The sequence below is a fragment of the Corvus moneduloides genome, chromosome 2 (assembly GCF_009650955.1).
Source record: "Corvus moneduloides isolate bCorMon1 chromosome 2, bCorMon1.pri, whole genome shotgun sequence".
In the NCBI taxonomy this organism is placed as follows: Eukaryota; Metazoa; Chordata; class Aves; order Passeriformes; family Corvidae; genus Corvus; species Corvus moneduloides.
The window spans coordinates 60,831,995-60,848,112 of NC_045477.1; the positions used below are offsets into that span (position 1 = coordinate 60,831,995).

Sequence of the window (16,118 nt, forward strand, 5' to 3'; positions counted from 1 at the left end):
AGTCCTGCATGGCCTTGAGCACCAGCTGCCAATGCCCCATCAGGACAGGGACCAGTGGCCCCTCACAGGCTGCTGTCATCACTCTCCAGCTTTTGCTGTGACCTGAAGTCACACTAGCCCACGCCAGGAAGCAAGCCCTCAAGTCTCCCTTATTTTCCTGCACAGTGGGGATAAGAGTATTTGGCAATCCTATTTGGTGATTATGCCACCGAAACCAGTATTGAGACCCAATTTGGTAGTCAAACAAGGCAAAACAATCATCTCCTACCCCGTTACCCAGTTTTAGATATGCTGGACACATTGGCCAAGGGACTTCATTCTGTAATTCCTGAGAGCATATTCCTCAGAGGTGGGCCCCTGCCTGGATTCTCTCTTGCCATCAGGAGATGAAAGGGAGTTTCGTACAAATAAATGGCTTGTGTTGCACCTACAGACGTGTCAAACTTTGAAAACCTCATGCTCTAGACAGCCTTGCCTTGATGCTAATTGGTATGTTTTTCTTTAAAAAGTGAAGATTCTAACCTTTTACTTGACAGATATGTGGGCAAAATGCCACACAACATTTTGAAAGCTTATCTGTAGTCTGCTGTTTACAAGTCTTGTTTATGCTGGAGCTCACACAGGAGTATACAAATGAAAAGGGTTAGCAGGAACAAAACTGGATGGTTGGTTTCAAATAGATGTGTAAGCTGGCAAAGAAAGGTTTTCACCTACAAAAAGTCTAAAGATGTTGCTCCCTTTTAAAAGGCATACAAATGTAACACTTTACTCAACAGAATTTTTTATTATCATAATTTATTCCTAGTTGTGTCCCTGAACTTTTCGGATGGAGAGCAAAGACAGTTTCATTACCTGTTTTGGGTTGGTTGTTTTTTCTTTAGGATTTGTTTTTTTTTTTCTAATCTTCCGAAATTGCAGCTAGGAGAGAGTAAATGGGATTCCATCTCTCTGAGAGATTTAGCAACAGAATTGTTTACAGTGTTGCAATCAGTCATGTTTAAAGTAGAGCTACTAACTGCATAACTAAATAAGGGAATACTTTGGAAACAAAAGGGTTGCATAACAGGTAAATTTAGCTTGTAGACTCTTTAGAATGCAATGTATAAGAAATTTCATGCACCTTTAGGAGATTTTGAAATTTTGTCAGCAGGTGCAAAATGCTAGTTTAGAAAAATGAAAATAAAAAAAAAATTATGGAAATAACTAATTACCAGAAATCTGGATTAATTCCTTTGTTGTTGTTATTACTGGTTTTGTTTCCAGTATGAACTTTATCTCCAGCAAATTTATACACACAGATTACTTTGCACTTACAGTTCAGGCTTATTCTCTTCAGGAAACTGGAACTTGATTTCCAGCTGCACTTGGAAGTCAAAAGTTTCAAAGACAGTATCTTCATCCTACCTGGAGAGTAACTGTAAGAATACAGAGGCAGAGGTGAATTTCTGTGGATCAAGACTACCTAGTACTTTACATGGCAATTATTCTGGAGTCTTCCTCAATCTTCTGCTTTCTACCAATACTGGAACGTGGCAGCATCAGCTCTGAAGACACTGGTCTTCCTTCACATGAAAACTGCTGACCTGTCTGACTGATGTTACAGTCTTTAACCTCTAAGTAGTGTTTTGTGAAGAGAAAATAATGCATTGAACTTTACCACACTTCCTTGGGTACAGCCAGTAAACATTAGCTCTGAAGCAATTGTAATACTAAATACTAGAAAAGAGATTCAGTCACACACTGTATTGAGATTTCAGTGAATTCCAAAGTATTAATTATTATTAATGGTATTAATATAATATCATTATATTATTAGGGACATTCCTACATAAGAAGCATGAGAAATATCCAGTAGCTTTCTCAGACGGTCTTGGGTCAGTAATTTTGTTTGTTTGTTTTAATGAAGAGAAGGAAAATATTTGTTCCATACCAAATCTCACTGAGAATAACCTTAGTCTACTAGGTAGGGTATTTTTCTTAGAGTTTTTCCAGCACGTGATTTTGCCCTTAAACAGCTTTCATGGAACATATTTATCAAGAATTTTGCTAGGGTTTCCATTTTCTTTGATTTTCCTGATCTTTCATATCATCACATATGTTATTAAAATGTTACTTTAATTACAAAGGCCTAGAGCTACAGGACAAGGAGGAATGGCTTTAAATTGAAAGCAGGTAGGTTCAGATAAGGTATTAGGAGGAAATTTTTTACTGAGAGGGATATGGGGAACTGGTATAGATGGCCCACAGAACTGGAAGCATTCCCCATTCCTGGAAGCATTCAAGGCCAGGGTGGATGGGATTTTGAGCAACCTGGTCTAGTGAAAGGTGTCTGTGCCCGTGGCAGGGGTGTTGGAACTGGATGATTTTAAGGTCACTTCCAGCCCAAATCATTCTGTGATTCTATGATTTTGGCTTCTCCAACTTTTTCCTCTATCAGTATTTCTATTTGCAAAATATATATAATTTAGCCAGATCTTTGAGCTTGATCTGCTTCTACCTTTTCCTTAAAGCTAGCACTATCAGCACTCCCAGGAAAGTTTTAAATCTCGAAGGTAAGATTTTACCCAAAACAAAGCTTTATAAAACATCCAAAGTGAGACAGAATAGAAAAGGTGTAAATGAACACCCACTGGCTCATGCTGATGTAAGATGCTATGTCTTCTTGTCTGTGTATGATCCCAGTCCAGCAGCTCCCCCCAGGTTTGCAGATTATGTACAGTCCCCTCCCCAAGCCCAAGAGAATATTTTCTTTCCTTCCCCTCTGAGACTTAAATAGGAGTTCTGTTCCTCAATTTTCTCAGCATTTATTGGAGTTTCTGCTCACTCTTGTTTTCTTTCCCCCTTCCTCCTTCTCCTTTTTTGTCCTGCATTTCCATAAATTTCTTTATTTGACCATTCTCAAGGAATGGCACAATATTTCCAGAGTGCAGCCTAAGCCAAAGGGGAACAAGACAACAACCTGTCCTGCCATATAATCTTTAAAGGATGTAGGAGACATTAACCATTAACAATAACTGCAGTCAAACTAAATCCCATCTACTAAAACAAGTATTTCATAAAATTTAATGATGTTTATAAATATCTAAACAAATATTTAAATCATAATGACAGGTCTATGTGCTCTACTCGCTAACAAACTTGTCACAAATAATTCACAAAACAGATTTTCATCAGTAAACTACTTCATTATTCAGTGAAGTAAAACATATTGTTGTTGATCTCTATATGGTTTGATGTAATTTACTGTGCAAACAAAAATTGTCAGGTTTAAGAAAAATCCATACAATATTTGCTTCAGAAAAGTTTTAAAATGCTTCAGAGAATATCCTTTATTTGAAAATGCAGATATTTCCTTTTCTTTTTTACAAGATCTAGTGTCTATATTTACAGTATATTCCTATCTCACTGCTACTGGCAGTGCATGCATTATGTTAACATGTCAAGTCATATGATCATATTACTGTGCCATATCCTAATTCCAGCACTGGCATCATGTTATAACCAAATGGCTAAAGTGTTTTAAATGTTTAAGTTTTTTAAAGGAGGCTATGCAAGTAAAAACATCAGCCCCCTTGACCATTATCTGAGTGTCTCTCTCTCTCCATCATTCTTCCCAGCAACTCTGTGAGCTACTGGACAATTTCAATCAAATTTGCAAGCGGTTTAAAGATGGTTTCAGTTTAAATTTCATTTCAGTTAGCGGGTATGTATGTGACATAAATCAATACCCCGAGAGAAGTAAAGGTAGCTGTTGTACCTTTCCAGGCAGCTGCTGCCTGGCCCAGCAGCATGTCCCTCTCAGCCAGCCACTCATATCTGCAGGGTAACCATCAGACACAGGAGGAATCTGGTAGTAGTAGCAAAAGGAAAATTAAAAGACACACCTGTAGGAAACCAGTTTTCAATATTTCAACTGCTCTTAAAGAAATTGCTTTTAAAAAAAAAACTCATTAAGAAAACTTCTTAGTCTGTTTGAAACACACTGGGTTTGATCTCAGTGTGCCCTGCTTTCACTGTAATACAAAAAGCAAAAAATGTATCTGTATATTGTACTAAATAATGATTAAATAATGTGGCTGAAAAGCGGCATAAGAATACAAATCCTAAGACCTTACCTCTGGCCTAAAAGTTACCATTTCTGTAAGCCTAATGAATCTTTGTGGTTTTTTGTTTGTGTTTTCAAAATGATACAGGTATAACTGTAAGCATAGTATTCCCAGCTACATAGAAGCCATACGTATCAACTCTTTCAGTGACAATCTCAGGCTGAGTTCTTACTCATTAATTCCCTTTGCCTGAAGCCTTTTAAATAGCCCCGTGTTCTGCTTCAGCAGCCCTTTCCTACTCTTCTCTCTTCTTGGGCCCTATTCTCCCTTTAGCCCACTAACATCATTTGCTGACACGTACCCCCTCTTGCCTTTACCTACTGCCCTGTTATTTTGTGTTCCCTTTCTCAGCAACTCTCTCTTCTACATGTCTTGCTGGTGTGACCTCACAATTAAATTGACATAAAACTGCTCACATAGAGAGCAACAAAAGTGGTTTCATCTGCTATTCTGTTACTATTTTGAAACAATACCAATAAACAGAAAGAATGCCCTTTTAGTCTACACAAGTTGTGCTACTTTGCTACTATGGGATGAATCAAATCAGTGGAAAGGTTTCTATTGATTTCATCGAGTTTCTGGACGGTACTTCTCTTACACTTCTCTAGATGCCATATAATTTCTATTTTTAATTGTTATTTTAACCTATTTTATACTACTGTTACGAAAAGTAAAGCTTGCCGCACCACAATTTGTTGATCACCCTTTTAGTCTTTTTAAAAGAGAAACATTTTGTATGTTTTAATCCTCAGTCATAGTAACTGATCTTAATGATTGCATATTTTTAACAGTTCATTTACCTCATTTTCAGATTCTGTAAGAATGCTTGATGACTACCATTTAGTTAGATGCTTTCTCCTCTTTAAGAATATCACCACTGACACCTTATACACACCCACATCTCATCTTTGTTACAAAAAAAAGTTGACCTGAGGAAATATCTTCATTTGCTATGAGTACTAGAGTACAGAAATACAATTTCTCTGCAGTACTTTTTGTTTTATAGCTGTCTAACTAATAGGCCATAAAGTTTCATCGTGGCTTCCTCACATGGGTAAAGCATGTTTATTTATTAGTAGGTAATTAATTGTCTTATATATGGATTCTTTTTCCCTCAAATTTGCTCCTTGGCCTTTCTAATTTTAATTCTTTCTATTGTTCTCAAACATCTTGGATTTGGGCTTTCCCAATGATACATTTCAGGCTCAAATAGCTTAAATACTGAACCTTGACATTTAACTATATTGATCTTTTCCTTGCCTATTTTCTTTTAGTTGTTTAGGGATATTTGTTCTGAGAATTCTGTGCTATGCTTAAGCACCCTCCAAACCAAGACAAAAGATTTTCATATCAACACTTCTGATTGAGGGTACTTCTTATTTATTTCCTTTTTTATTTTTTGAAAGAAGAAAGGTTTACCTGTCTTTGCTGAAGATAGAATAATAAAGTACTAGATTTCATCATGAACACTTCACAGAAAAAGACTGAATACTGCTGTGTTATGTTTTCAGTAAATCAATTTTTTAAAAAAAATGTTTGGAGATGTGTCCTTTTACTGCTTGTTATTTTGGTTAATGTCAAACTATAGCTTCCAATAAACAAATACTTCAAACATTGAAAAGTAGCATTCCAAAGCATAATTTAACTCCATACACAGTTAATTGTTAGGGTTGTTATATTGGACTTTGCTCCTCTGTTGAGCTTCTCCTATTTAATGTGCTTTTCTTGATTTGGCAGACAGTTCAAGTCTTCTATACGTGTATTTCTATTATTAAGGACTTGTGTTTTTTCTAGGTATTAGCGTCTCCACAGTCCAGATTTATCTCCAAGCTGTTAATAAGCACTTTTTTATTTTCTTTTTTTCAGTTGTTTTTCAGCTATAAACACACACTATATATTCAATATATAGTGACATGGCACAACATATAGGTATTATCGGCATTCATTTGCATTCCCATCATACATTTCATTTCCAACTCTTCTTTGTGAAAAATACAAAAATTTCTGATGAACGAATATGAAATTATGATGCCAGTCTAAGCTATCAAATATGCAATGTGTGCTAAAAAATTGATGAAAAAGTATTATAGATATACTGTAAAATCATCAAACAAATAAAATATTCATTACTTGCACAGGTGGATTAAAATCAATAAATGCCATTTTGTTGTTATAAACTGTCTGATGCAACAAACATCAGCCTGACAGAGGCATATATTCATATGCAGACACGATTTTTTTATGTGTATTTTTCCAGTTAGGCATCTAAGTCTCTACTGGGTTTAAGAGCCACAATTTGTAAAGATGCCAAGATGGCATGATTTCCAAGAAATCATTAGAAATAATTAATAATCAACCATACCTGAAAATGAGTATTAAAATGTAGCTCTGCTGAACTTAACACCACAAAACCAAAGTGACTTGTAGAGCAAGGAGTAAGAGTTTCATTTATCATCATCACCTGGCAGTCAGTCAGAGGTTTGAAGATCCAGTGCTAGTGTTTCAGATTTTATTTTTCCTCTAAGTATTCCGTGCATGTCGTTGGTATCAATGGATTGTTGTAAGCTGCAAGATGTTTGATAAAAAAAGACAGACTTTACAAGCAAAGACTCCAGTTACTTGTATAAAGGGTTATATAGTTTTTCCCTTAATTCAGAGTCCCGAGTACTTGTTTTACAAACTGCAGAGCGCCCTCAAATGTATTGACTTCATTGTGGAGTCAGAGTATTTATTGTGTAATGCTGAGTCATATAAAAAAAAGAAAAAAATAAAGGTACTCACTAGGTTAGAGGAAAAAAAGTGATGGAGACACTAGCCTCCTCCTCCTCAAAAAAAAAAAAAAAAGAAAAAAAAGTAAAATTCATCTTGGGTTTTGAGGCTGTTTTTTAAACTAAATATGGGAAACATTGTCAGAAATATATTACATATTATATGCCACCGTAATACAAACCATTTTTTTTTTACTCCTGCTGGTGCTTTCCTGCTCTGAAAGTGGAAATAGTGTTACCATATGTGTACACACTTAGGCACAGTGTACAGCCCACAGTATGTGCATACATATATACTCATACACACACACCCCACAGGAGGAACGCACACGGGACATACCCCAAATGCAGCAGTATCTCTGGCACGCTAGAGGGAGCCATTACATAATTGCAATGACCCTTTTTTTCCCCCTCAATTAGCAGAACTGGCGTGGAAAAATCTCTGGACATCCTGAGACATCCTGAAGGTTTGGCATAAGCTGCAGAATAAGGAGAAGAAAGCAGAGGACTCAAGTTACAGTCAAACGAGGTCACCTGATAGCTCAGGGGCTTACGCTGGTGTTTGTTCCACATTTAATACTGTGCTGCTTTTATAGGGAACTTCTCCAAATACGTGACTTAGCCGAATACGCCAATTTCCCTCAGCCAATCTGAAGCCCTCATGCAGAAAGCAAAGCCCACTTTGTAAACATATCTTTTATTTCATCTGTCTGTCGCTCTCACACAGAAAGTTGGCTCGGCTGAGAGTAGTGGTTTTCTGCTGCCACTAATGTATGTATAGTTTATTTATACACTGAATTTTAACACGGCATTAGTTCTATAACGGTTACCAGCAGGCTCGCTCTTGATGGCAAAACTATCCGTTTCACAGCTACAAAGAGGTCCTCAGGACGGGAAGATGGGTCTGGTAAGAACACTCATTTGAACTTATAAATCTGCAAGACTTTTTCCAAGTCAAATTATATTTATGGACATAATAACTCAGGGCTGAAGGTTATCCTATCGAGCAAGGCGAACGAGCAGCTGCCTTAACTGAATCTTTTAAGAGACGCTCCTAAAATAATTCAGAAGCGTCTTGTAAGTGCTCTAGAGTTTATTTTCTTTTTTTTTTTTTTTATGTTTTTTCTTTTTTTTTTTTTTTCTCCTTTCCCCCTAAATGATTCTTGCTACTTACACGCTCGTCACAAACGGCAGCTTCATTTCCGTACGCACGGGTCGAGACCGGCCCTCCGGCAATCCGAACACGCACCTTTCCAGCCTCAGTCCTCCCCCCGCCACCGCCGCCCCCGGCCGGGAGCCTCCCTGCGCGCCGGGGGCGGGGGCGGGCGCTGCTGCTGCGGCCCCCGGCCCCTCACGGCGTGGCTGCCACCGCCCCGCTCCCCGCAGGCGGGGATGCGCGCCCGCCCTCGGGAACTGCCCGTCGGGGAGGGCGAGACTCGCTCCGGGCGGCTCCCGCAGGGCCGGGCCGGGGGTGGCGGGGGCTGTCCCTCGCCCACACCCCCCTCTCTCGCCGCGCACCCCTGGGCCGGCGGCCACTCGGGGACCGTGCGGCGGAGTCAAGTCCTCGCCCTCGCAGTGCTTTGCGCGAGTTCGGGGGTGTCGCGTCCCCCCTGCTTCCCCACCCGTCTACGCGGAGGACTTGTTAACACGTCTTGCAAATAAATAAACAAGGGGGGCGGGGAGCAGGGATGAGGAGGCGGCGGGGGCCGGGGGGGCCGGGGGCGCGGCGCTGCGGTGCGCGAGCGGCCAGACACCGCAACCCGCGCGAGCCGCTCGCGCGCCCCTCGTCCCCCTCCGCGCCGATCTAATCAATGACACCCAGCGCCCGCCGCGGCCCCGCCCCCCACCCGCCCGCCCCCTCCCATTGGCCGGGCCGCGCCGGGGCCCGTCGGCGCCGCCGCCGCCGATTGGCTGGCGGGGAATCCGTATCAATGTTTAAGCCGCGGCGTGAGGTGAATAGAGGCAGTCGGCGAGCGGCGCTGGGCGAGCGCGGCGCGGCGCGGCGGCCCCGCGAGTGCTGCAGTGAGGGAGGCGAGGAGGGGGGGGGAGAGAGAGAGAGAGAGAGAGAGCGAGAGAGGCAGAGCGCGGCTCCAACTGTTGAATTTTCCCTGAATTCTCTACTTACCTGCGGGCGGCTGGTGAAATGGATCTGGTTTATCGGGGATCGGCGTTCGCTCCGCGTGCTGCCTGGCTAAGACTGGCGACCGTCTGTTTGCAAGGGGCCACCCATCAATGAGGCAGAGAAGAATATTTGTTTTTTCTTCTTTTGCATTTGAAAGCCTCCTTGCCACACGTTGCAGAATTAACTGTGTACTTTGGGTCCGGACTCAAATAAAGGAGAAAAAAACAGTGCAGAACTGAGATTCGGAACTAGATCTGTGAGCTATGTATTGGAAACCTATGTTTTTATTGGTTTTTTTTCCTTTTAATGTGAAAGATCTCTGATTTATTTCACACATAATACTGAGGAAAGGTGGTTAAAAACACTCAGCAAAGCAGGAGACAGACGCGCCTCTGTGCCAGTGAGTGGATAACAGCCTTGTTTTCCTGATCCTCAGTCTCCCGGAGAAAGAGGTATAGTAAAAGTGTAGCTGGATCCGACACCCCCACCTTCTCTTTTTTTTTTTTTTTTTCTTCTTTCTTCCCTCCCCCCCTCTCCAAAATATAAATCTGATTAATTTTTTTCCTGTCTATAGAGTGAGTCAGAGAAGCGTTAGGAAGAAGCTGCAACTAATGTCTGTGAAGGGAGGAACATGAGGCGATAGTGAGTATGATTTGTTCCGCTGGATCTGACTCATCCAAGCAGATTGAAACACCTGCATTTCTGGATTTGCCATTCATTTATTTCAGGTTGTTAAAAGAACCTGAAATAAAATTTTGCTACCTTTCCCCAGTATTTACCTATACACCGTATCGCTAGGATAGGTGTATATTGGAGAGGGGGAACGCATCTGGCGTTGCTGCCGCTCTTCTCCCCTGTACCAAGATGCTCAGGGAGACCGTTAAAGCTTTGAAAGGACTGCAAAAAATGCATCACACTGATCGCGGAACTGCATAGCTTTTAATATAAGCGAATTAATAGATTAAAAGATCTCCCACTTTATTCATTGCCAGGATTGTTTTTCCTCTTCTTCTCCCCTCCCCTAAATGAAGAGGACTAGGCGGCAGTGTCATTGGAAGGAGACGCTGAATAGAAAGAAAAGAGAGGCACTTGATAGCGCAGCCCTGTGAATACAGAGACTGTTTCCCTTTTAGCGAGAGACTAAGAGAGAGAGAGAGTGTGCGTGTGTGTGTGTGTGTCTGTGTGGTGGCTTTTCTTTCTCCTCCTCGCCCTCCCACTCCCTCTCTCTTTTTTTTTTTTTTTTTTTTTTTTTCAATCTATGCGTCCAGCATGGGTTGCCTGTTGCTTTCTTCTCGGCTGGACAGAAAAGCAAACTGGAAATAAATTGCACCGAGAAAAGTGCAGCTCCTCAGACACGCATACGCACACACGCATAGATACACGGAGAGAAAGGATGTGGTGGTGGCGGCGGCTACTGGCCTGTCTTAAAGAAACCCAAGTGTGCTGCTGATTGAGCACGGTCATAGCTTTCTCTCAAAATTTCTATTTACTGCTAATGATGAAGGTCAGCTGGTGGGTTTCTTAATTTATTCACCCCAAAAGGACGAGTGGGAGGCTGGTAGTAGAGGGAGAGAAAGGAAGCTACAAATCCGGAGACTAGCTTTTACTGGGGGGTGGTTTGGTTTTTGCGGTTTTTTTTTAATGTGTTTTGTTTTCCCCTCTTGCCCTGCAATCCTCATTCCCTCTCCCTCTGATTCGGGAAGGAAACTGTGACCCAGGGTGTACGAGACAGAGAGGGGGGAAATGCCGACGGCAACGAGATGCAGCTCTCCGCCGCAAGCAATGCAAGATTAGATCTCTAAATGCAGCAAAACACTCCCTGAAAACCAACAACCCCGCGGTGCAATCAGACATTTCACTGCCGCTCACTGCACACGAAGAGGGCTTCAACAACAAGCTGAGACTTTTTTTCCCTTCTGTCTCTCTCTCCTACCCCTCCACTCCATCAATCGCATCACAAGCGATGAGTAGCAAATAAGCTTTTTTACCTCTGCTACAGACCTGTGACCACCCTCTTTTCCTATATATATATAAATACACATATTTAAAAAATATTTTTTAGAAAAACAGCACTGCCACCGATTTTTTTATTATTGTTATTATTTTTATTATTCTTTGTACGTCTGCGGGGATTCAAGGATCGGGAACGCATCGCCTGCCCGGAGGAGAAGATCTTTTGCAAATATTTTGATTTTTGAAGCCCTCCCACTGCCGAAGTTGGACAAACGAAGTCAACTGCGAGGGGACTGCAAGCACGGCAAGCTCTTGCTGAAACGCTGCTGAAGCTGCTCCCTCCCCTCCCCCAGACCCCCCCGATTGCTCCCTCCCTCTGAGCTACATGGTCTATTTGCTGCCTCTCATCCTGTGTCTCTGCAGATGTTTTAGAGCAACAGGTTCAGGAACTTGAAATATAGGGGTGGGGAAAGAGAAGGGAAAAAAAATCAAAACCAAAAAGGAAGGGAAAAAACAGCCGTCAGAGGAGGAAGAGCAACCCCAGAGCAGGAGGCAAAGAAGACGGGGACAACCCTGGTCGCCGCTGCTACTCCTGCCGCCCCCACCCCTGCTCGGGGATGTACCTTTCCATTTGTTGCTTCTTCTTTCTCTGGGCTCCCGCCCTGTCGCTGAAGAACCTGAATTACTCGGTGCCGGAGGAGCAGGGAGCGGGCACGGTCATTGGGAACATCGGGCGCGATGCGCGGCTGGCGGCAGGCGCGGCGGGAGGCGGGATGCTGCCCGCGGAGCGTGGCGTTCCCGGTGGCGGCCCCGGCGGCGGCCGCGGCCCCAAGTCCACCTTCAGGGTGCTGGAGAATTCAGCCCCGCACCTCTTGGACGTGGATGGGGAGAGCGGGCTGCTCTACACCAAGCAGCGCATTGACCGTGAGGCGCTGTGCCGGCGCAGCACCAAGTGCCAGCTGTCCCTCGAGGTGTTTGCCAACGACCAGGAGATCTGCATGATCAAAGTGGAGATTCAGGACCTGAACGACAATGCACCATCATTCCCCTCTGACCAAGTGGACATGGACATCTCTGAAAATGCTGCACCAGGCACCCGCTTCCCCCTCACCAGCGCCCACGACCCAGATGCTGGGGACAATGGTCTGCGCACCTACCTGCTCACTCGTGATGACTACGGCCTCTTCTCCCTTGATGTGAAGTCCCGTGGTGACGGCACGAAGTTTCCGGAGCTGGTCATCCAGAAGCCATTAGACCGTGAGGAGCAGAGTCACCACACCCTGGTGCTGACGGCGCTGGATGGCGGCGACCCACCACGCTCAGGCACGGTGCAGATCAATGTGCGCCTCATTGACTCCAATGACAACAGCCCCATCTTTGAGGCAGCCTCCTACGTGGTAGAGCTGCCAGAGAATGCACCACTAGGCACTGCTGTCATCGACCTCAATGCCACTGATGCTGATGAGGGTACCAACGGAGAGGTGCTCTACTCCTTCAGTGGCTATGCACCTGAGCGCGTCCGTGACCTGTTTAGCATTGACCCACAGAGCGGCCTCATCCGTGTCAAGGGCAACCTGGACTATGAGGAGAGTGGCCTCATTGAGATTGATGTCCAAGCTCGGGACCTGGGGCCCAATCCTGTCCCTGCTCACTGCAAGGTCACTGTACGCCTCATCGACCGCAATGACAATGCTCCCACCATTGGCTTTGTCTCCGTTCGTCAGGGAGCTCTGAGTGAGGCCGCCCCACCAGGCACTGTCATTGCCCTGGTGCGGGTCACCGACCGTGACTCAGGCAAGAACGGGCAGCTCCAATGTCGGGTGCTGGGCGGTGGCGGCGGGCCCGGTGCCGTTCCTTTCACCCTGGAGGAGAACTATGACAACTTCTACACTGTGGTCACTGACCGACCCCTGGACCGTGAGGCACAGGACGAGTACAATGTGACCATTGTGGCACGTGATGGGGGCAATCCCCCACTTAACTCCACCAAGTCATTTTCTGTCCGGATCCTTGACGAGAACGACAACCCGCCCCGCTTCAGCAAGAATCTTTATGTGTTACAGGTGCCTGAGAACAATATCCCTGGAGAGTACTTGGGCTCAGTCTTGGCCCAGGACCCTGACCTGGGCCAAAATGGGACAGTGTCTTACTCCATTCTGCCTGGGCACGTGGGAGATGTCTCCATCTACACCTATGTCTCTGTTAACCCCACAAATGGTGCTATCTATGCCCTGAGGAGCTTCAATTATGAACAGACAAAGCACTTTGAGTTCCGCGTGCTGGCCAAAGACTCGGGTTCCCCCCACCGTGAAAGCAATGCCACAGTGCGCGTCACCGTGCTCGACGTCAACGATAACGCTCCCCTCATCGTCCTGCCTGCCCTCATCAATGACACTGCTGAGCTGCAGGTGCCACGCAATGCTGGGGTGGGCTACCCCGTGGGCACCGTCCGCGCCCTGGACAGTGACTTTGGGGAGAGTGGGCGCCTCACATATGAGATTGTGGAAGGCAATGAGGAGCATCTCTTTGAGATGGACCCCACTAGCGGTGAGATACGCACCTTGCACCCCTACTGGGAGGAGCTCAGCCCTGTGGCTGAACTGGTGGTAAAAGTCAGTGACCATGGCAAGCCCAGCCTCTCCGCAGTGGCCAAGCTCATAGTCAGGGCCTTGGCAGGGCCCCTGCCCGAGGCTGGCGAGCCACAGGTGAATGGCGAGCAGCATCGGCGGCCACACTGGGACTTGTCGCTGCCACTGATTGTGACACTGAGCACTGTCTCCATCATCTTGCTGGCTGCCATGATCACTATTGCCGTGAAGTGCAAGCGAGAGAACAAGGAGATCCGCACCTATAATTGTCGCATTGCCGAGTATAGCCACCCTCAGCTGGGAGGAGGGGGAGGCAGTGGCGGGGGAGGAGGAGGCAGTGGCAGTGGAGGGGGCAAGGGCAAGAAGAAGAAGATCAGCAAGAATGACATTATGCTGGTGCCCAGTGAGGGCGAGGACAGCCGGGGTCCCCTCAATGTCATGAACGTGGTGAGCAGCCCATCTCTGGCCACCTCACCCATGTACTTTGACTACCAGACCCGCCTGCCCCTCAGCTCTCCCAGGTCTGAGGTGATGTACTTGAAGCCCGCCTCCAACAACCTGACTGTACCCCAGGGACATGTGGGCTGCCACACCAGCTTCACAGGGCAAGGGACTAACGCCAGCGAGGCTCCCCCGAGCCGGATGTCCATAATTCAGGTAGGAGACTTTTAGAATACCCTGGACCTCACTTTAGACACTGGTTTAACTTTCCCTTTTGTCTGCAGTGAAATCTGCTGTAAAGCACCACTGAAGGGACCAACATAAGTCACTAAAGAGAGGTGGACTTAATGAAAGTGGCACCAGACCATATCTGGTGGGTCTGGTTCTGCTGTCACGTTGATGTTTCCCGTGTGATTCAAAAGAAAATGCCCATTGAAACACAGACAGAGTTACGGCAGTGCCAAAGAGGTGCATGTGAGAGTGTGGGCAGGAGTTTAGCACATTTGAGGCATGCTGGGATATTTCCCCAGAAGACTGGCAGACAGAGGTGGGCACTTCCACAGGTTTCAGTTCTCTTTGGTTTGGGGTGGAGAAGAGGGAGGGCATTTCTAAAGCGGTCATATCACCTGCAGTAACTAACAGGACAAGGAAGAAACTGCACACTGAGGACATCTATTGCAACAGTGTATTATAGCCCTCCAATCTTGTATATAAGTATGAACTATCTTTCCAAGACGTATGTTTTAAATTTTTTTAATTCCCTTATTTAGAATATATATCCATAAACATATTTTTTTGACAGTATCATTGGGGCCCCATTGCCTCCTCCTCTCCCCATAAACAACTAAACTTTCAGTGCTGAAAATTCTGCTTAGTTGAATAGAAAGAAAATGTATGTGGTGATTCCCTCCTACCCCCAAATGTTAACAAAACTCACATTCTGTCATAAACTAGAAAAACAACTAGTCAGATTTCCAGTAGCCTGAGTCAACACTGTTAATTGCTTTATAGTGAAAGACTTGCACACTCTGTCTTCTACCAAAGCTCATTTAGAAATTACAGCTGGGCTGCATTCTGCTGCCAGTTATATCCACACTGTCCTCTACTGACTGTTGTGAATGTGAGAAATGGCAGAATTTGGACCATTGGATATAGGGTACTAATCAAAGAATGACTTAATTTTTAGCAGGTGGTTTAAAGTCCAAACTCAGAAGATTTATTTCAGAGCAGTGAACTTGCAGAGTGAAGGTGAGGGCAGAAATTGGCTCCAGTTGATTTAATTTAAAGTATTACTTCATGATTAATGCAGCTTAATGTTCAAACACTACAGGTATGTTCCAAAGTGATTTTTAACGTTCGAATTGAAAGCAGGCTCTGGATAATGACTATTAAATATATTTGAAATGTCATATCTGTTTTATCCCGTGGTTCTCCTAATATGCTGTTCTGAGTCATAGGGGAATGAGCTGAGTGTATCAGAAGTGACACAGACTCATTTTGTGTATGCAGCTAGTGGGAAAGAAGTTGCACTGTAGTCACTTGATGTACCTAAAGAAGATTCATAATACCTTGGAGTTACCATACCCTGTGATCTGTGAACACCAAATGTTCTAGTTGCCAGCTGTGTCTAATATTTTAAACTGAGTAGAAATGGCCATTGGTAATTGGCAGTTTAAAGAGCCAAAATTCAAGTAACCGATGACCTGTAAATGGAACATTTATAACTGGGGAAAAGAAAAAAAAAGAAAAAAAAAGAAAAAAAATAAAGACTGCCTGTACAAGGTCACTGTAAACTAATCCTCAAGTGACTATTGAGTTGTGTCACAGAAACAATTTCATTTTATGCCTATCATGAATTTGTGTTGCTATCAATTAGGTGAGTGGAGCAATACTTAAAATCTGAAATTGATTTTAACAAAAAGTGACACTTTAGGAAAGAGTTTAGGTTAGGGCACAACCAGAGATAATTTGATTTATTATTCATGCTTTAAAAAACAAATAACTTTCCATGACACTTGTTTAAGTAATGTCAACTTTTTTTTTTACTGTAAAATAGAGTTGTCAGAAAGCTAAAAAAAAACACTCCACATTTTTTTCCTACTGACAAGTGTAATAGTTACTAAAAGACAGAAAATTATAC

At 44.1% G+C, this 16,118-nt stretch overlaps 1 protein-coding gene and 1 long non-coding RNA gene across 19 annotated transcripts in view; one reads left to right on the forward strand and one right to left on the reverse strand.

Annotated features, from left to right (window-relative positions):
- Positions 1-8,208, reverse strand: part of LOC116439830 — a 34,517-nt gene extending 26,309 nt beyond the window's left edge. For 9 of the 10 annotated variants that reach the window (XR_004238305.1, XR_004238304.1, XR_004238311.1 and 6 more), the window contains exons 1-5: positions 8,049-8,208; positions 7,215-7,353; positions 6,469-6,671; positions 3,758-3,847; positions 1,315-1,415 (exon numbers count right to left, since the gene is read on the reverse strand). This is a non-coding gene — a long non-coding RNA (uncharacterized LOC116439830). The remainder of the gene's footprint in view (positions 1-1,314; positions 1,416-3,757; positions 3,848-6,468; positions 6,672-7,214; positions 7,354-8,048) is intronic. The other variant, XR_004238308.1, reaches the window with a different exon arrangement.
- A 648-nt stretch (positions 8,209-8,856) lies between these two features.
- Positions 8,857-16,118, forward strand: part of PCDH17 (protocadherin 17) — a 90,129-nt gene continuing 82,867 nt past the window's right edge. For 8 of the 9 annotated variants that reach the window (XM_032099860.1, XM_032099863.1, XM_032099864.1 and 5 more), the window contains exons 1-2: positions 8,857-9,448; positions 10,700-14,194. In XM_032099860.1, coding sequence (XP_031955751.1) covers positions 11,567-14,194 — 2,628 coding nt within the window. In that variant the 5' untranslated portion in view covers positions 8,857-9,448; positions 10,700-11,566. The remainder of the gene's footprint in view (positions 9,449-10,699; positions 14,195-16,118) is intronic. The other variant, XM_032099861.1, reaches the window with a different exon arrangement.